Source organism: Leptonychotes weddellii, chromosome 13 (assembly GCF_054177405.1).
Source record: "Leptonychotes weddellii isolate Sample4059 chromosome 13, ASM5417740v2, whole genome shotgun sequence".
Lineage (NCBI taxonomy): Eukaryota > Metazoa > Chordata > Mammalia > Carnivora > Phocidae > Leptonychotes > Leptonychotes weddellii.
Window position 1 is genome coordinate 65050688 of NC_138381.1, and position 20928 is coordinate 65071615.

Below are 20928 nucleotides of genomic sequence, written 5' to 3' on the forward strand. Positions count from 1 at the left end.
GGTGGGTATTGAGGAGGGCACGTTCTGCATGGAGCACTGGGTGTTGTGCACGAACAATGAATCATGGAACACTTCATCTAGAACTAATGATGTAATGTATGGGGATTAACATAAGAATAAAAAAAAATAAAAATTAGTTACAACTTTGGAGAGACAAAGGCGGGCTTGGCACACAGTAGCACTTCACACGTGGTACCTATTACTCACTGAGCATCCGTCAAGCATTTCACATTAGGTGACTGACACATCATCACACTGACTCCTCAGAATAGGATCCTGGCTGGGGAGGTGCTGTTCTCCCCATTCTACAGACAAGGAAATGAGGTCTGGAGAGGGCAAGTCACTTGGCCACACTGCAGGGGCAGAGGTGAACGCAGGGATGTGCGCTTTTCTCAACCGAGGGCGATTTTGCTCCCAGACGGCACCTGGCAGCGCCTGGAGACATTTCTGGTTGTCACCACTTGGTGGCGAGGGTGGGGGCAGATCTGCTACTTGGCGGTTAGCTGGGGGAGACCCGGGATGCTGCCTGACATTCTACAAGCCGCCAAGCCTGCCCCGCACCCCTGATCCAATTCAGTGGAGGATGAGAGCCGGAGCATGAACTGGCCTGGCACGGTTAGCCCACCCTTGCCAGGAGGACATCTGCTTTCAAGAGAGTCTCTTGGGGCCCGGCTGTGGTCACTAAAGCAAGGGGAGGCTCAGAGCCGTTATCCATCAAATGGAACAACAGGGCCGCCAGAGGTTAAATAAAATGGGGTGGACAGAAGGAACCTGCAGCTTAATATTGCATTGTTGAACAGACATCCATACGGTGCCTAATAAATGCCAGGCCTCTTTTGGAGAACTTTGCAAACATTAGCTCATTTAACCCTCACGATGACCCCGTGGTAATGACAACCGTGACAGCAACAGCCTGAGTTAACCAAGCATCTACACCAGGGCAGCTGCGGTGCAAAGTGCTGGACGTACACGTAGCGTCCCGTGTGCCGCCTCCAGTGCTTTGCTTCCCCTCCGCAGTTTTCACGGTCATTTACTGAGGGCCTACTGTGTGCGGGACTTTATGCTACAGACTTGACGTTGGTCAGCTCTTTATCTCATCAAATCCTGACAATATAGCTAAGTAAAAGAACAACAGTGTGATAGCGGCTAAAATGTACGTGTTCTGTGCCAAGAGCCTTATCTCATTTAACCCCCACAAGGGCCCTATGACGCAGGTGCTGTGAACATCCCCATTTTGCAGATGGGGAAACCAAGACACAGAGGGTGAAGTGACCTGCCCCTCTGGACCAGGATTCCAGAGGCCACGGCCAGTACCCCAGGCCACCTCCTGGTCAGGTGCATCTTTATTAAGCCAAGTAGCACGTGGTTCTCATTTGGGGGGAACCGAGACACTAACTTCCTGGTTTCAGGTCCTCCCCCTGCCCCCCCCATTGGCCCCAGAGTCCAGACCACTTGTCTTCTAATCCCAGACACCTGGAATCATTTTCATAAGCAGCTAACCGGTGGATCCAGGGGGCCCAGAGATGGGGCAGCTTACCAAATTCAGACTGCATGCCGGGGTAGATGATCCTGAACACGTAATCTGTGGCCTCGTCGTCTTCCTTATCTGAAGACGTGGACTCGGCGGAACCCTGAGGGCTTCGCTTGCGCAGTTTGGGAAATACTTTGCCCTGAAAGAACGTGTCCCATTGCATAGTCCTTGGGATACACCTGTCCCCACAGTCTGCACAGCCTGAGGGTTTCAGTGGGGTATGTATGTGCTCACAAAGCCATGTAAGGATCCACACTTCCCAGGATGACCACTCCCCAGGCGCCTGGGTGGCTCAGTCGGTTAAGCATCTGCCTCTTGATTTCGGCTCAGGTCATGATCTCAGTGTTGGGAGATTGAGCCCCGAGTTTCGGGCTCCACGCTAGGCTGGGGGGGATTCTCCCTCTCACCTGCCCCTTCCCCACCCCACTTGTGCACGTGCACACGCTCCTCTCTCTCTCTTAAAAAAAAATGTACACTCCCCATGGCTGACCCCCACTCCAGCCTCCCTGGGTCCCCTGCGATCACTCACCTTTCCCCGCTGAGACCAGAGTGGAGGGTCCAGCTGCCCATGAGGGAGCAGCCCATTTTCCAGGCACGAGAGGAACTGCAGGAGGTGCCCTCCCTTGGGGAAGCGGAAGGGCGGCCTCTGGATCCCGTCCTGGCTGACCAGCACCACTGTCCCGCCGCTGTCCACTGCCACCATGACCCAGCCAGAGAAGACCCAGCAGGAAGTCACTATGAGGCATGGGGATGGGGCCCTCCCGGCACACACATCCCCCCAGGCATGCCAAGCCAGACCCACGGACCTGCTCCAAGACTCTGGGAAAGGCCTGGGCAGAAGGTCAGGGGCAGTTTTTACCTCCCCTGAGCCTATTAAATCCCACCTGCCATGGTCGCTGACCGGGCAGTACAGGACTTGGTCCGGAAGAGTATGGTTGGCCCCCGTGAAGTCACCCACCAAAGGGAAATGATGTCCCTAAACATCCGATGTCCCTCAAGCACGCTCTACGAATCAACCTGACCTATTTTTGTATGGAGGCTTTCAGACCTATCGCTACTCAGGGCAGTATCTGACTTGCTGGCACGTATTGAGCACTTACTGTATGTAAGCACAGCACATTAAAGGCAGTGTCTTATTGGAATACTCAAAATAGACCTATGAGGTTTATCTATTATTGTCTATTTTACAAATGATGGAACCAAGGCTCAGAGAGGCTATGTAATTTTCCCAGGGCTGCACAGTAGGGCCTGGATCTGAACCCAGGTCTGTCTCACTAAATAAGCTTAATGTTTTGTGCCTTGGTGGGGCATGGATCCCTTTCTACAGCAGGATGGCCTTCTGCTTGTTCTAAATGTACCTTCTCTGAGCTTTAAGGGAGAACTCCATTCATTAATCCCAGATCTTCAGAGCATAGGCTTTGGAATGACAAAGACCTGATTTCAAGTCCAAACTCAGGAGCTTCCAGGCTGTGTGACTTCGTGCCAAGCTGTTTAGAGCCCTGCTTGGCACATCATAGGAGCTCAATACGTGTCAGCAGCTAACACCATGGGTTTGATGCTCTTATCATACGTCATAGGATGTTCACGACAACGCCAGGAGTAGGTGCTGTTGTGATTCCATTTTACAGATGGGGAAACCGAGGCTCAGCGAGAAGTCACTTATTTGAGGCTGCACAGGTAATAAGGAGGTGGGGCCAGGCAGGGGAGCCAGGAGGAACACCCCAGCCCCGTGCTCCCCCCACGGTCCCCACCTTGCTGGTGGCAGTGCAGGTACACAATCTCCTCTAGACGGATGGTCATGGCATAGTCCCAGTAGACACTAGAAGGGGAGGGATGGTTAGGTCCGCAGGATGCTTGCTCACCTCATCGTGGCAAAGGGCCCAGGAGACCAGAAGACCACACCCATGGGCTCCTGCACCCTCCTCACTAGGACCCATCTGTCCCTAACATCTGTATTCCAGGCTTCCCAGAATCTATCTCCCCTTCTTCTGGCCCCAGCACCCCAATTTTCTAAGGAACTCTCCTCCTTTCCCCCCAGTCCATGTGGCTGAGGCTGAGTCCACCCACCCTCTATGCCAGGATTCCAGGAATGGCCATCTGACTCCGGCATATTCCACTGTTCCAGCCACAGTGACTGGTTCAGGGATGGCCCCGTGACCCAAGCAGAACCAATGAGGCTCAACTGTTGGAGTCATGTTAGAATAAACTGGGGAAAGGACGCTCCTTTCTGCTAGGAGAGTAGAGGCAAAGATGACAGAAGTCTGGAAATGGGGGGGGGGCATGGCAAGAAAAAGGCTGCCTGGCAATGGCGTCCACAGGAAAGCAGAACCAAGAGATGGGAAGAGTTCAGGTCCTTATTGTTTGTGTCCCTGGATCCAGCCATGCCTGAAGCCACAACCCCAGAACTTTTCAGTTCGTGGGAGCTAATGCTTAAGTCAACCTGAGTTTGGTTCCCTGTCACTGGTATCTAAGAGTCTTGACTCAGACCCCAATGCCAGGCCACCGTGCATCCATATGGTTAGAATAGCCATTAACAGCTTTGATCCTACAGTTCCCAGCAGTGTGACTTGAGGGCTTCTATTGAGTCTGAGTTTCCTTCTCTGTAAAATGGGGGTGATAATAATTACCCACTGCAGAGTGCTTCTGTGATGATTAAGTGGAATCATGTATTTGAAGAGCTCAACACAGTGCTAATACGTTAAAAAAGAACTGGGTTAATGATCTCTGTGCTGACATACTTAAGGTTTTCCCTTTCGAGCTCAAAGCCTACAGCTGTCCTGCAACAGATCACTTTCCCCCTTAGATGACCATGGAGGTGGGGCTCACAGGAACCGGGGTTTTGTGTGGTCAGGGGAATGCACTGAGCAGGTGTCCTTCAGATCTTGCTGTGGGGGGGCAGAGCTGACCAACAGCTTCAGAAGCTGCCCCCTAGCAGGTGGAGTTGAGCTAGACTCCTTCTGGTTTTTCATTTAACTGTCAACTAAAACCTGGCCCCATGGCATCAGCCCACGGAGTGATGAGGTGCCCGTGTACCAACACGTTTGCACCAAGGCCACACTTCCCTTGGGCTGCTCTCAGCCAGGACTGAGCACATGGGGGTGCTAGTGTGGGCCTACTCCTGCAGGATAGGGGTACTCCAGAATAAGGGTTAACTTTAGCCCAGGGACTCCCAATGGATCTGGCTGAACATTCTAAGAACTGCAGCATCTGAGACTCTTCCTCGCCTTCCTTCTTCCCCCTCCCTGTTCACAGGGATCAGACCAGCTTCATGGTCTGAATGTCCTGCCCGCCTCCTCTGCTCTTCCCTTTCATCCTGCACAGATGTCTCTCACATTACAGCTCTCTCGCATGTCTAACTCTGTCCGCACCTGCATCTTGGGAGGACCCGAACCAACACAGGCTTCAAGGTCAGACTTCAAATCCCACTTCCACCAACTGTACAGAATCAGTCCCTTCTCCTCTCTGGGCCTCAGTTTCCCTAGCTGCAACACGAGGAAGTTGGAAGAGAAGCTCTCTAAGGGACCTTCCTGCACTGGTCTGCACCAGAGTCAGCCTTGCCAGGGCCCATGGAGTGAACGTCCTCGGAGGGCAGCCAAGTACACGAGGGTTTTCAGAGTAGCAGCCTCTATGGAGCCCCTTGCATGCGAGTCTCAGCCAGGAGGCCCTTCCCCAGACTCCCACATCATGCCCATCACCTAGGGTGACAATGGTCTGTTTTCTCCTGTCTCCCCGAGAGGTGCTGAACTGGACAGCGACTGGGTTTTGCTTACATCTGCAAGATGTTCAGAGAATATTCACAGTTAATGGTGAATGCCCTACGGCGCCCAATAAACAAAGCAACTCTCCAACTACCACCAGACACCAGCAAGGAGGAGCTGTGGCCCCAGTTCCTTTGGAGCTGTGTAACTTGACACCGACAGCCTCCGGGTTCCAGCCTCCCGCCTAAAGGCTTTACCTGCATTTTGCACAGACTCTTTCCTGTATGCCTATGCGGAGGTTCCATTACCACATTCCCATTTTACATCGGATAAACAAACTGAGGCTCGGGAAGGTGAAGTTCACTGTCCAAGATCACTCAGCTGGGAAGGAGCAAGAGCTGAGCTTCTGTTTTCATTTTACATGTTTTAACAGCTTCCTAGAGTAGAACTGCTGGGTCACGTGGTATTTAGCACAGTGCCTAGCACATTGCAGGTGCTCCGTTAATATCTGGTGAACGAATCCAGGTCCCCTGACTTCCCTGTTTTGTTTCACAGAGATTATCTGAGCACTGACTTCGTGCCAGGACGGGTGGCAGGTGCTGGACAGGACATGAGCGCGAAAGATTCCTTGCCTTCACGGAAATGAGGTCTAGAACGCAACAGCGGGTATATAGGTGGGCACAGATGTATTATGTGAGCACGATTTTATAAACGCTACGAAGGAGATTCAGGGCTCCGTGTGATCCAAATTCAGCTGGGAAGTCAGGGAAGGGCCAGGGTTTAAGATGAATAGGGCTGAAATAACCGTCCCGGGCAAAGGGCATCTCCTCAGGCCCGCACTGTTCCTCGGGGAGGGTTCCTTGATCAGAAACTCTGGAGTCTGGCAGGAGCTGAGTTATGTGGCCCAGCCTAAAACGGACTGTACCTCCCATTGACCGTCTCTGCAGACAGATGGCCACCTCTGCACAGGAAGTGCTCAGCTTAGAGAACAGCAATAATCATATCAAGGCCTGGGGTTCCTCACACTGAAGCCTGACATGAAACAGAACACGGTAATGGTGTTCTGCTTCCGTCCCGTGAAAAGAGCCTTTATTTTATATCTAGCTGCCAGGACTCCTCAAGCTGAAATAATCAGGCTGGCCACACTTGGCACAGTGCCTTCCCTCTGCTTGTGTTCCTTCTAGGGCCCTTCCCTAATTGTGCTGGAAGAGGGGGTTGCAGCAGGGAATCGCTGGTTTCTGAGTTTCTTCGGAGTATGACCCCAGAGCCTTTGCTGAGCCTTACAGATTGCAGGGTATCACAGGGAGACGCAGCCCCGGACCAGATGCCCACCAACCAACGTCTCCCGCTTCCCTTCTTGACTGAGTGACGAGAAGGGAGGCTGCGGATGGGGGAATATTTGCCATTGGCAGGCTTCCCAGACCTTTGTTAAGATTTCTCCCCCTGGGTGCGTTGACCAGGGTTTGCCTAACTCCCATGCCCTAAGATTCTTCTAGCTGGTTTCTAGATCCTCCCAATGAGCTACCCAAGCAGCTGCAACAACCAGACCGAGCAGTGGGCCAGGGCACGAAGGACAGAGCACAAACTTCCCCGTGTCAAGGGTAGGAGAGGGACCTGGCACCCTACCTCTTCTCATAGTCCAGGTCCCCCATCGACCCGTTCATCAGCTGGTTAGGCGTCCATTTCAAGGTCATGACGTCAGCTGTCTGGTGCAGGGACAGGTACCCTGGCACAGCTTCCATATCATCCCTCTGCAGAGAGAGGGCGCAGGCTTGGTCAAAGTGCCAGAGTCACAGGGATCACGGACCCCAGCCCATCTGACTTGGGAGGCATAATCAGAACCAAGAGGTTGGGGTCACGCCCTCCAAGGCCATGGCCATTTGGAAGATCCTGCCTTCCAGGTTGCCATGCTAAGCAAAGCAGTTTGTAACCAACCCCCAGGATGGGTTCTGTAGATCCAGCTATGAAAGCTGTCTGCCCGCCTCCCCTCACTTTCATACTTCCACCTCCCCACCTCAACCAAGGTCCAGGGGCCCTGCTGCAAGGGTGGGGTTGGTGGCTCTTTAGAATCAGGAAGGGGCTCTACCCCTCTTCAACACCACCCTCTCCTTCACAGAAGGCATTTATCTGGCATCATTTTGGCCAGTCTTAAGGGAGAAAAAGAGGGCAGCTGAGCTCTATGTCCCATCCACAGAAATTTTCCAGAATCCCCCTCCCCAAATACCCAGGCCATACTCCCTGACCAGCAGCCTGACCCTCTGTCTTCCCAACTAGCCTGCAGAGCTTCTCACCTGCTCACTCTGCTTTATCCCAAGTGGGGTGTAAGGGAGGGCAGTCAAGCCTCACACACAGAGGAGGCAACTTCTCCACCAAATTCACCGAACAACATGTGGAGATGGACAGCTGACATTTACTGGGCACCTAGTGCATGCACCAAGCATGGCTCGGCATCATGCACAAGGTCCCCACTTAACCACACATGTCCACAGCCCCATGATGGAGCACTATTTCATGAATGGCTTTCACATTTTAATGGACCTGAAATGGGGATGCGTCTGCTAATGAGTGGCATCTCACGATCATGACATAGTGGTCACTGCCTGATCTCATGCAAACTCGGGCCTAGCTGTTCAGATGCTGTTACTTCAATTCAGTTTTTTGGGTTTTTTTTAAGACTTTATTTATTTATTTGACAGAGAGAGAGAGCGCGTGCACGCGCACAAGCAGGGCCAACTGCAGGCTCCCCGCTGAGCAAGGAGCCCGACTCGGGGCTCGATCCCAGGACCTGGGTTCATGACCTGAGCCAAAGGCAGATGCCCAACCGACAGAGCCAGCCAGGTGCCCCCTCCATTCAGTTTCGAGCTTGGTTGTTACTTCGCGTGTGGAGTTACAGGTGCTATTTTAAATGTCTTCAGAAAAGATCAGACAGATTCATGTTTGAATCAGAAGGTGACTGTGCAGGCAGAAAGGCTGGTAACAGAGCAGAAGGGCAATGATGGGATATTGGCAAAGCAGAGACACCATTCACTGCTGCACAGACACCCACAATTCCAGATGGTCTCACGAAGCAACAACCAAGTGCACACGTTTGCACGAAATACTGCACCTCCAACGCTCTTGATCAGAGGTCAGCAAACTTCCTACAAAGGGTCCGAGAGGAAACAATTCTGGCTCTCTGAGCCGTACAGGCTCCGTTGCAAGCAGTCCACTCTCCATTACAGCCTGAAAGCAGCCATACACGATACGTAATGGGCAGGGCTATGTTACAATAAAGCTTTATTTACAAAAACAGGCAGAGCACTGCATTTGGCCCGTAGGCTATACAGTTTGTTGACCCCTTCTTTTGAAGGCACAGAAGACAATATTTGGTGGAAAAATATAAGCAGTGATGTCTCTAAGTCAAAAGTGACATGAAGATTCAACCCTAAAATGTGAAGAAGTTTTAAGACTATCTTAACTAATGAATGTCAATTACATGTTCCCTTGGGGCGCCTGGGTGGCTCAGTCGGTGAAACATCTGCCTTCCGCTCAGGTCATGAGCCCAGGGTCCTAAGATCGAGTCCCACGTGAGGGTTCCCTGCTCAGCGGGGAGCCTGCTTCTCCCTCTCCCTCTGCCTGCCACTCCCCCTGTTTGTGCTGCCTCTCTCTGTCACTATTTCTGTCTCTCTCTCTGTGTCAAATAAATAAATAAAATCTTTTTAAATAATGATATGTTCCCTTGTGTGTAGTTACAAGTATAATACATGATTAAAAAAAAAAGTATATCCAAATAAAGTCTCAAAGAGCTCTTTCAAAAAGTGTAAAACAGAATCGTGGATCACCACATCAAAAACTAATGATGTATCGTATGGTGACTAATGTAACAATAAAATAAAATTTTAAAAAAAGTGTAAAATAAAATTTCCAAGTAGTGAGAAAACATTTTATATAACCTAATAGCATTTTTTACTTCCTGATGGTTATGTTTAAAAATGGGACGTCTTAAATTCGCAGCTTCTTAGATCTGAGGAGATAGGATCTTATACCCACTGTGATGGGAATACTAAGGCTCAGAGGGAGAAGTGACTTGCTCAGGGTCACCCAGTGATTGCAACTGTGACCATAGAGCTGGAGTGGTCAGCAGCTCTCCCTCTGCTTCCTCCTAACCAAGCCCAAATACCACACTGATCCAGGTGGTCTCGGGAAGGGAATAGCAAAGGGGATATCTTTTGCTTGAGGGCAGGGGCTTCATGTGCCTTGCTCACCACCCATCTCTGGGGCCTGGACCAGTCCTGGGGCATAGAAGGTAACTGATAAATGACACAGACTCTCACAGCGGGCAGCCTGAATTCAAAGCATAACTTTGCCCCTTCCTCCCCACTGTGCACACCTCAGTGTTATCACCTTTGATAAGACTCCTTGCCTCAAATGGTTGTTGTGAGCTTTAAATGAGTTAGTACAGTTAAAAGCACTTAGCATGGTGTCTGACACAAAGGAAGTGCTCCATAAATATTAACCATGAAGATGTTTATCTTGATATCCTAAGCATCTAGTTCATAGAAGGTTCAGTATAAATATCTGCTGAATGAGTGAGTGAGTGATAACAAGAGAGAAAGGATGGATAGACAGCTGGGTGGACAGGTGAGTGGAGAGATGGACTGGAAGATAAATGGACAGATAGTTGGATAGACAGGTGGATGAATGGGTAGATGCATGTAAAGATGGGTGGGTGGATGGATGGATAGACATGTAAAGATGGGTAGAGGGATGGAGGAATGAATGGATAGGTAGATGGGTGGAAGGAAGTAAAGATGGGTAGATGGATGGATAGATGACTGAATGGATGGATATAAAGACAGACGGATGAACAGATAGATGTAAAGATGGGTTGATGGATGGATATAAAGATAGGTGGATAGATATGTGGATGGATGGATGGATGGGTAGATAGAAGGAAATGTCATATGGATGAATGGATGAGAGATGGAGTACTAGTAGATGAATGAAGAGACAGGTATGTGGATAGGTGGATGGATGAATGCATGGATGAATGACTGAATGGACAGATGTAAAAGGGGGTGGATGGATGAATAGTTGGATGGATGGATGCATGGATGGATGGATAGAAGGAAATGTTGTTACATGGATAAATGGATGAGAGATGGACTGCTAGTAGATGAAAGTGATGTAGATGTAGATGTAGATGGACTACTAGCAGATGAAATAAAGGCTTCAAGAGACAGGTATGTGGGTAGGTGGATGGATGAATGCATGGATGAATGACTGAATGGATAGATGTAAAGAGGGGTGGATGGATGAATAGTTGGATGGATGGATATAAAGATGGATGGATAGATAGATGTAAAGATGGGTAGATGAATGGATGGATGGGTGAATGACTGAATGGATGGATATAAAGATGGATGGATGGATGAATAGTTGGATGGATGGATGGATGGATAGATAGAAGGAAATGTTGTCACATGGATGAATGGGAATGAAGAGACAGGTATGTGGGTGGGTGGATGGATGGATGGATGAGCAACCTGGAGCCAGAGGGAACTCCTCCTCTATAACCTGAAGACAGACCCTCCCCACCCCGCCCGCCACCCGTGGAAGATCTGGGCCCAAGATCTCTCTCACCGGCTGAACCAGAACATTGTTCTTGCCGTAGAGCAGCGTGGCCCGGGAGTTCTGATGCAGGGACTCTACGTAGTCACGGGCAGAGAGGGACGGTCGGTCGTCCATGCTGCCGCTCGAATGCCTCTTCTGGATCTGGCCGTGAGAGAGGGGGTGGAGGGTGAGACTTGGGGTGACCCTCAGGGCCCCACTCCATTCCCCACCTCCACACCAAGTCTGGAACCCAGCCCAGCTCCTGCCCAGGGCCCCGCAGCCCACCCTTACTCACACAGAGGGCCGGACGCTTGGTGGGGGAGTCCTGGCGCAGGTGTGAGCTGTGGATTCGGTGCCTCTGCACCAGCTCATCCGCCGAGGGGTCGGTCCAGAAGTGGTCCGCAGTCTTCATCTTGGTGTACTCCAGGGCACAGGGCCCCACTGCGGGGCATACGGGGGCTGGGAATCCAGAGCCCCGGGCGGTCCACCCTCCCATCTACCCCCTCCCCCGCCCCCGCCGGTGGGCCACCCATTTCACCGTTTCTCCCCTCCAGCCGGTGAGTACGCCCCACAGGCCTCCTAAGGAGAGGCCAGCACCACACCCGGGGGAGTCAGAGCCGGGGAGCAGGTACTGTTTGATGGAGGAGGCTGGAGGGAGATGATGCACCAGTGAGCAGAGCCCAGGGACCCAGAGGAAGCTCAGAGCACTGGACCACTTACCCAACAAAGATGCAAGGATGGGGCCGTCCACCGGGTCCATCAGGAGGGCTTCCTTCTCGTAGTACTTGCTAGCGAGAGAAAAGCACAGGCAGGTTTGGATGGCGACCGGCAGAGGGCGCACAATGGCCTCTGACCTGGTGGTTAAGAGCAGACTATGTTCCGTCTCCCTCTTGTCACCTCTCTGAGCCTCAGATGCCCCATCTATAAGATGGGTGTAATAAAAATAGATCTCCTAGGGCTGTTGGAAGGCTTTCTGAGAGAGACAACAGATGTGAGGCACTTAGCACTGTGCTTGGCCCGTAACTGCTTAATACATGGCTGTATAATACAGCCTGAATGAGAGTAACAGGAATAATGATTACAAAGTGGCTCCTGGCTGGTTCTATCGACTTCGACCACATCTTCCATTTCAGATGGCAAATCGCTTAGGGGCTCGGATGTTGTCTGCCCTTCTAATGTTACTGAGGCAACAAGATGCTTTTTAGCTGTGGTGTGCCCCGAAAAGCTGTCTTAATAGGACTTCCTGCCCAGACAACTAGTGTGGATGCTGCTGGCCTGATGTGCTCAAGAGTGCCCCCTGGCTCCTGGGTCTTCAAAATAACTTGTGATGCGGGCAATACAATGTTTGTGCTGTTTTTTTGTTTGTTTGTTTCTTTGTTTGAGTTGTGTAGTGGTTTCTAATTCTTTGCCAACTCATACAATCTAGAAACAGAGTTCTAGAGGTGGAAAAGACCTTGTTCTACCCTCCTGAGGGGTCTCAGGCTCAGAGAGGGGAAGTGACTTGTTGGAGGCCACACAGCAGGTGAATGTAGGTTACATCCAGCCAGCCTGGCTCTTCCCATCCTACAGCAGGGGGTGAAGAACACAGGATCGGGAGGGAGACAGACTGAGTGGGCGCCAGGCTTGGCCATTCCCACCCTCGCTGTGTGTCCCTGGGCAGGTGACTACCTTCTCTGAGCTTCAGTGTCCTCAGCTGTAAAATGGGAAGAATGACAAAACTCACCTGCCCAGGCTGCTGGGAGGATTAAATGTTGACCTGCTTGTACAGCAACAGCACAGACTTTGCCACCAGGAAGTTCTTGTGAAATGGTGGCAACATCACTGTAACTTTACCCCAGAGGAATCTTCGATCCACCAGAATACTGGCTGCAGCAGAACTGACAGCCCTGTACATGCTCAGCAGCAAGTTTATACGTTTTGGCGTCAGATCTGAAGATAAGGCTTCAAGACACTTTCCACTCTGCCACGCCGTTTCCATTCCAAAATTCAGCCCAGTTACCTGATCATAAGCCTTGGGAATACTGCCTTTAAAAACAGCAGGTAGGATTGGGAACAAGATGTGACCATCAACGGTGGTCCAAGGGAGCTCCTTTGGGGTGATAGGTTTTGCTGGACCAGTTCCGTGTTCTGACTGTGGTGTTGGTTATATACAAAACTATACGTGTGTTAAAATTCCACAGAACTATACAGAAAAAAAAAAATGAGTGTATGTAGAAACTAGCGAAATCCAAAAAAATTTTGTTGTTCAGTTAACAGTATTTTACCAACGGCAATCTCCTGTTTTGATCCTTGTACTGTGGTTATGGAGGATGTTATTACCAAGGGTAGAGGAGACTCTCTGTACTAATGTTACAACTTCTATGTGAATCTAAAAAAATAAGTGTGATGAAGAAAGAGGTTGGCATTACTGCTGAAATAAATCGCTAATTCCTTTGACTGACTTATTCAGCAGAAAACACAAGGTCATATGCCAAAGGCAGTAACTACAGACGCCCTGAACCCATGCTAGGGCAGAGACGTGTCACAATTTACTAGAAGATGAAGAGATTAATTGGACTCCAGGGCCTGGATTTCTTCCAGTTCCTCTCCTGCCTCCCGGCCTTTGCACCTGCTGTTCCCTCTGCTGGGAACACTCTTCCTCACACCCCTTTTCCTGGTAATGCCTACATGTCCTTCAAATGGAAGTTTAATGCTATGTCTTCCAGGACACTTTCCCTGACCACCCAGAGGAGATTAAACACCACCCACCTGGCTTGGAATATTCATCATATCTTATCCCAATTACTAGTTACCTGTTTTCCCTGCTACAATACGAGGTTCATGAGAAGAAGCGCTTTGCTCTATGCTTTCATACATATTTTCCTAGCAAACAGGCAGAGAATAAAAGATAATCATAATACCCATTGCATGTGAAGATGCGGTTAAACAGGCACTTTCATACACCAAGAGATGAGGAGATTCTCAGATATTTCCCTCATATTCTCCCTCTCTCCTTCTCTCTCTGGTTGGAAAGGAGTACTGGCCATGAAGAGTCTCTTCATTCTTCACTGGCTCCCCCATGCTCTTAGCATAACATCCAAGCTTTGAACATGACAGTTGAGACCAACGTATCCCCAACATCTAGGTTAGTGGCTGGCACATGGTAGGCGCTCATTAAATATTTACTGGATGAATGAATGAATGTACGGGTGCTTGTCAAGAGGGCTCATACTATAAAACCTTTACACCAGGTTGATCTGAGCTAGAAAAGAAAATGGAAAAAGGTATCATTATTTCTAAAATGCTGTGTACTCACTAACTCCCCTTCTCACTTCTTCTTCAGAATGGCAGCAATCCCTGTCCCATTTACCAAATGAGAGCAGAGACAGAGGAGCTAAATGACTCCTCTAGGGCCATAGTTAGCAAGAAGACCGTAGGCTTAACTCATGGAAGAAGAAAGATGCCTAAGATTGTAAGATCCTACACTCCACTCCAAATCTGAAGATCCTGCATTGACAGTAAGCACTTGAATTGTCCCAAGGTTCTAAACTAGGCTAATTCGGAGGCAAACATCCAGACTGCCTTTACTTACTCTCTTTCAAATCAAGTGCACGTCAAGGGGGAGAAAAGAAAGCTGCTTTCCGCAATAGGTTGCAATTCCCAAGAGGGCCAGCAGGTGGCGGCAGAGCACACACAGGCGTCTGGTCTTTCCGGCTCACCTGCTGTTTTCCACCAGGTAATGCACGATTTTGTCCAGCACCTTCTCAAACAAGGCAGTGCGAATCCACAGGTGCTTGATGGCGAGTGGGGACAGGTTGGGCAGCTTCGGCAGCTTCCGCACATTCTCCTGGAGGCCCTGGATCTGGTTTCGCCTGCCAGGCCAGTAAAGAAGGAGGATGAATATTCACAAAAGAGGAAATCCAACAGGACCAATATGCAAACGGCAAAATGTTCAACCTCTCTAGGAAATGAAGGAATGGCAACTAAAACAACAAGAGCCCTTATTGCTCCTGGCAAGTAGGTAAAGAGTTGAAAAAATCATAATACCCAGCGAGCGTGAAGATGCTGTGAAACAGACACTTTCATAAACTGCTGATGGGCAAGCCAGATGCTCACAGTGACATTTCTCTTCTCTTCCCCTCTCTTTCTCTCCCCCCTCTATCTGTCATGGATGAGCAACTGCATCAATGAATGAATGGTTCTCCCTTACCACCCGGCATGGGTATCTCTAATTCCTCCATTAGAAAATCACTCCCAATATTATGGAAGGCCCATGGAAACCCATCCCTTCAAGAAGTTAATCAGCAAACACCTGGGAATTTAACAGGTGGATTGGAAGGCACCTGAAGACCATGTGGCCGAGGAGTCAGATTCCAAATGGGACTTGGCAATGCCAAAGCCACAGGATGGCCCGTCATGCAGTTCTGGCCAGGGGCTCTGGGCTGGCATGGCCTGAAAGGCAAGGCAAGGGCCATTTCCCATCCAGTGAAGTGAAGGGATCACCCACGGCAGAGACGGCAAACACGGCACGCATGCCTCTCTCTCTTGCCCAGAACAGACATGGCTAATCAATCCACACATTCTTTCCCACAAAATCTAACAGCAGCTCCAGAATCTTTTACAACAAGGTCCTTTGGGGCAGCGTCTAGCACAAACTGGAGCTGAAACCTATCTGTCATCCCGGACCAGGCCCCAGATGGAGGATTTGGCTGTACAGTTGGGACTCTGGGGGTGACTCTGGTGGAAGGTGCTCATGTACACACACTCAGGCCATGAGCCTCCCCCCAGTAAACACAATCAGCCCTTAAGACACGTGAGTGAAGTCACTGCTCCCCTTCAATGGTTGCCTCAATGTCACACCTGATCCATGCAGACAGTGACCATATTGGTTTCATTAAACTTTTGTCTTCCTGCATTCAGAATGGGGTCTGGCTCCCACGGGGCGCTTATTCTTTCAACAATCATTTCTTAAGCTTTTACCAGCTGCTGGGCACTGTCCAGGTACTGGGGACATAATGGGGAGTAACAGATTTCAGTTGTCTGTTCTCATGGAGTTCAGAGTCAAGTGGGGGAGATAGACAAGAATCAAGTAAACAAATGAATGGGTAAATACAGGTGGTGATAACCAGAAAGAAGTAAATAGAGGGATGATCTAAAAGAGAAATGGGGTGAGGGTTGGAATTTATCCCTACCTGAGGGAAGGCCTGAATGATGACAAGGAACTAGCCACGGAAGATGAGGTATGTGAACCGGGTGGTGGGTACAGCATGTGCAAAGGCCCTGGGGTAGGAAAGAGTCTGGCGGGTTTGGGGAGCAGAAAGGAGAATGGAGAGAGTGCCAGGAGGTGCGGGTTCTCGCAGAGCTCAGAGAGGAGCATGGACCGTCCTCCGCGGGCGTGCCCTGCCCATACCCCATGTTCCGCACTCACGCGCTCTCGAGCAGCTGCTCCAGGTCCTGCACCTTGTGGCTCAGCTCCTCAGCCGGCGGGAAGTTCTTGCCCACTTTCATGAACAGAGCTGCAATCTTGTTGCTGCGCAGAAAGCCAGCCGCCCGCCGCCGCAGCCCATGCAGGACGCAGGCCTCCACAGCCGCTGCAGGGACACAACCATCGGTCAGCAGGCCCCGCCCTGCCCACGCTCCCCTGCATCCAGCTCAGCACTCCAGTCGTACAGAGAGCTGCGGGCCCCAGAATCACAAAATTCGTGAAAGCCTCATAGGGAAAAGCACATATGCCTCCTTACTTTCCGCTCCCTCAAAAGGGAGCAAGGGATCCTAGCAGTTAACCTGTGCTCGCTGCCCAAGGTCAGGCTGTCCGCTCCCTCAAAAGGGAGGAAGAGAGCTTAGCAGTTAACCTGTGCTCACTGCCCAAGGTCAGGCTGTCCGTGTTCACGTCCTCTCCAGTGGATCTGAACCACACAACCAGTTGTGTGACCTGGGCAACTACCTCCCCTGTGTCTCAGTTTCCTCATCTGTGAAATGGGGATAGTATGAACCTATGTCTTAAAAGGTTGCTGTTAGAATGAGGTGGAAAGGGGCGCCTGGGTGGCTCAGTCGGTTAAGCATCTGCCTTCGGCTCAGATCGTGATCTCGGGGTCTTGGGATCGAGCCCCATGTAGGGCTCCCTGCTCAGTAGCCCTCTCGCTCTCTCTCTCAAATAAATAAATCATTTTTTTTTTTTTAAGAATAAGGTTGGAGAAAAATGCATGGAAAGCACTTCATGTAAAGTCTGGCACATAGTAAGTGCTTTAGGAATATTAGCTATTACTCCTGCTGGTGAGGGAGGAGGGACTGGGACCACTGGACTGTCGAGCTTTATCTGGGTTAAAGAATCACATCAACGTCATTACTGTGATCCCCGTAAGAGTTGACATTACGGATCTCATTCTGTCTCTGCCACAGCCAAGAAAGAAAAAGAAAAAACCACCCCCGTTTTTCAGATGTGAAAACTGAGGCTGTAAGAGGTGAAATGAATTGCCCAGGGCCACCCGGCAAATGAGTGACAGAACCAGGATTCAAACCCAGGCCTGAGCCCAAGGTGTGCTCACAACACTTGTGCCTCCACAAAGAATTTGAAGAGAGGACTCAGTCATCACCTTCCCGTGCCTGTGTTTCCCCTGGGTGGTAGCCTGGGCTCTACCACTAACCTGCTGTGTGACCTCAGGTAAATCACTTTCCCTCTCTGGGCCTTAGTGTTCCCTCCTGGGAAACAGTCCCTGTGTAGGCCATTCTGATGGCCCCAATCTTATTTCTGGTACTTTCAGCAGGCCACTATTAACTATTTTCCTGCCTTCTGTCTTACACAGCAGACTGGGAGCTCACTCTGCTATGTAATAGGAGCATAATCAATGTCAATGGGAAAAGTGAGTCTATTGTAAGAGCTATTTCTTATTGGGTATCTGCCGGGTGTCGGACCAGTGTTGAGGTTTACCTTACCTAATCCGGTGGAAAAACCCCATGAAGTGAGTGTTCTAGTTGCCGTCCCTCCACACAAGGAAAATGCCAGAAGTCCACGGGGAAAAGCCTGGCCGGGGTCATGTTGTGCACAAGGAGAAATACTGAGAAGTTTTTGGTTCAATTACTTGTTCTGGGGTATTTTTGATGTCGTTGTTGTTGTTAGCAATTACTTAGCTTTTTCTTTAATTAGTTTTTTTTTCTTTAGATTTTATTTATTTGACAGAGAGATAGAGACAGCGAGAGAGGGAACACAGCAGGGAGAGTGGGAGAGGGAGAAGCAGGCTTCCCACCAAGCAGGGAGCTCAAAGCAGGGCTCGATCCCAGGACCCTGGGATCATGACCCGAGCCGAAGACAGACGCTTAACGACTGAGCCACCCAGGCGCCCCTATCACAATTTTTTTTTAAGTAGGCTCCATGCCCAACCCCGAGATCAAGAGTCGTGTGCTCTACGGACTGAGCCAGACAGGTGCCCCAGCGATTACTTGGCTTTGAATGAATGCCCACTCTATTGCCTAATTTGCCCACGGGCTTAAAATATGCTGGGTAAGCATCTCCTAAACACCTTCATTTTTGCTTACATGCACAACACTTTTCATTTGTCTATATTGCAACAAGTTAATTATCTAGGCTTTGGAGACCTGGTTGATTCTTTCCGGCAACGGCTCATAAGGAACAATGGATCGGAGACACCTCAGGGAGACCCTGCAGGCCTTATTCAGAGCCATCACATTTCTTCTCTCATCCCAAAACTGTGGTTGAAGTTAGACAATTATCAAGATTTTTATCACTTTCTATTCCTCTAAGTCTTTAACCGGTAGGTATGGTCGTACATTCTGAATTGGGCATGCCTGTTATTTTCTTTGCAAAGCAAAGAGAGATGTCCAAGAGAAAAAAAATAGGTAAATATATTCCCATATTCACATTTATACATATACATGTAAGTGTGTATATATGCAGCCTTACATATACACAAGTATATAAATATACATATATATGTAATTTAAACAAACATATCTCACTAAAAAAATAAAATAAAATTTTGCCAAGGTCACCCAACAAACAAGTGGCAGAAAAGGGATTTGAACCCAGGTCTGCCTGGCTGCAAAGGGGCTGAGCTGACATCAGCAGGCTCCCAGGTCTAGGCGTGAGCTCCCATGGGTGGTGCACCCAGCCGTCGGGATGAAGCTGAAGGGCTGGCCAGGTGTCCTCGCTCGGGCCTCTCCAGGAGGCCAAGACTGCGGGAGGGGAAATTACAGCACGTCCTTCCTCCCAAGACACCCCAGTCACGAAATAAAAAAGGTTTTCAGGGAGAAAGAAACACCCCCACTTATACGTACACACTGATTAGAAAGAAGCTGAATCCTGACTGGGGACACGCAAAACCTGCGTCTATAGCCACGGTGGAAATACGGTAAGAACCTGGCAGCGTGGTTATTTCTGGAAACTTTGTGAGCATAGCCGGTTCAAGGAGAGAAGTCTGAGTCATGCTCCGAGCCCCGGGCCTGCCTCCTTTGCTGAGCCAAGCAGGACATGATCCCACAGGAGGGGTCAATGGCTCCTAATTCCCTATATTTTTAAAGCCCATTCATCCTCTCCCTTTATTTAGGCAAGAGCTGTAGGCAGGGCGAGGAAAGGGCACAGAGCCTGTTCGTCAGATACGAGACCAGAGTCACTAGGGGTGTGGGTCGCCGTGCACTGAGCCCACGGGAAGGGAAGGCAGTCAGTCCCTCCAGCGTCAGCAGTGATGAACTCCTCGTGGGGTGCAGAGGCCAGGCCTCATTTCTTCTCTAGACTTTTCCGTATTTCCAAATTCCCTAATGGAGCCCCTTGGGAAACTGAAAATAACTTCGGAGTCACAAAGCGAAAAAGTGGTGTTGAGAAGGCTCACTTGCCAAGATGCCACTCCCCCGAGGCAGCCCACTGAGAAAGAAGCCACGTTTAAGGCCCACAGGCCACGGACTCACCACAGAAGGAGATGATGTGGCTGCTATCCTCATGGACAAACTTGCGTGTGACGGCCTCCTCCATGATCTGCTTCACCTGGAAGGCAGAGGCAGCTGGAGGGGGGCGGGGAGACCCAAATGCGACCTGGGGTGCAGCCACCCCAGAGGGCTGTGTTGCCCCCTCCAAGCCTTCTCAGGCCGGCTGGGGTGTTTGGCTAACTGCTTTCCTTCCACACCTCCTCACTGTGTCTTCTGTAAGCCTCAGGCCCGCGGCCCCAGAGCTCCACACTTCACATTTTACGGAATTATTTTTTTGGGCGCTCAGCATGGGGGCGGTTTCCTTTCAGGTGTCCCACGAAATGTCATCTCCTTCCTGGACCCCATTATCTGAGACAGCCCTACCCCCCTGCAAGACTCCATCCACACCTTGCTATAGTTCCTTCTGGGTACTTACGCTCTCCCTGTCTTAGGATATAAATTCCCTGGGGGCAGGGTCTCATCTGCCTTGTTCACTGCTATATCCACGGAGACTAGAACAGTGTCTGGTGCATAGTAGGTGCTCAGTAACTATTTTCTGAAGGAAGGAAGGAAGGAAGGAAGGAAGGAAGGAAGGAAGGAAGAAAGGAAACAAGTAGATAAAGAATCAGAAAGGTACAGTTGACAGATCGGCCCCGGAACCTGGAACCTGGCAGAGTTCCTCTGCAACATGCCATTAAGCCCACAGGTTCAAATCCCTGTTCAGGCACCTACCAGTTGGGTTTGTGATCTTGTTTTGAGAAACCGGGGCTCATCAAGCTGAAGCGACTTGCCTAGAGAAGTAGAGCTGGCCGAGTGGAGACAGAATTCCAGGCTGAGTCTGACTCCGCAGCTGTGTGCTCTTCCTACCATCCTCACATGCTCAACAAATATTTTCTGAGCACCACTGATGCTCCCGGCAGGGGGGACCCAGCGCTGAAAGGGCAGCCGTGCCTCTCTGCTCACAGAGGGGACCCTCTGGTGGCCTGAACACTCTTCTGCTTTGCTGGATTCTGGGCCCCACTCTGCCCAGAGTCATTATGGGGCTTTAGCAAAGCATTTCTCTTCTAGGGCCTCAGTTTCCCCACCTTGAGGTTGAGGAGGTCAGGAGAGATGACCTCCAACGCTGGTCCCAGCTCCACATCACCAGGGCTGTGATGTGCGGGTGACAGGAGCAGTTCTGAATCCAACCCCCTCCATGGGCTTCCTGGCTGC

General features: G+C 50.4%; 1 protein-coding gene across 3 annotated transcripts in view; it reads right to left on the reverse strand.

Annotated features, from left to right (window-relative positions):
• The window catches only part of SGSM1 (small G protein signaling modulator 1), an 89165-nt gene that overhangs the window by 39309 nt on the left and 28928 nt on the right, over positions 1-20928 (reverse strand). For 2 of the 3 annotated variants that reach the window (XM_081801954.1, XM_081801952.1), the window contains exons 3-12: positions 19720-19795; positions 16229-16391; positions 14520-14672; positions 11542-11609; positions 11117-11262; positions 10852-10983; positions 6856-6980; positions 3283-3350; positions 2061-2224; positions 1538-1670 (exon numbers count right to left, since the gene is read on the reverse strand). In XM_081801954.1, coding sequence (XP_081658080.1) covers positions 1538-1670; positions 2061-2224; positions 3283-3350; positions 6856-6980; positions 10852-10983; positions 11117-11262; positions 11542-11609; positions 14520-14672; positions 16229-16391; positions 19720-19795 — 1228 coding nt within the window. The remainder of the gene's footprint in view (positions 1-1537; positions 1671-2060; positions 2225-3282; positions 3351-6855; positions 6981-10851; positions 10984-11116; positions 11263-11541; positions 11610-14519; positions 14673-16228; positions 16392-19719; positions 19796-20928) is intronic. The other variant, XM_081801953.1, reaches the window with a different exon arrangement.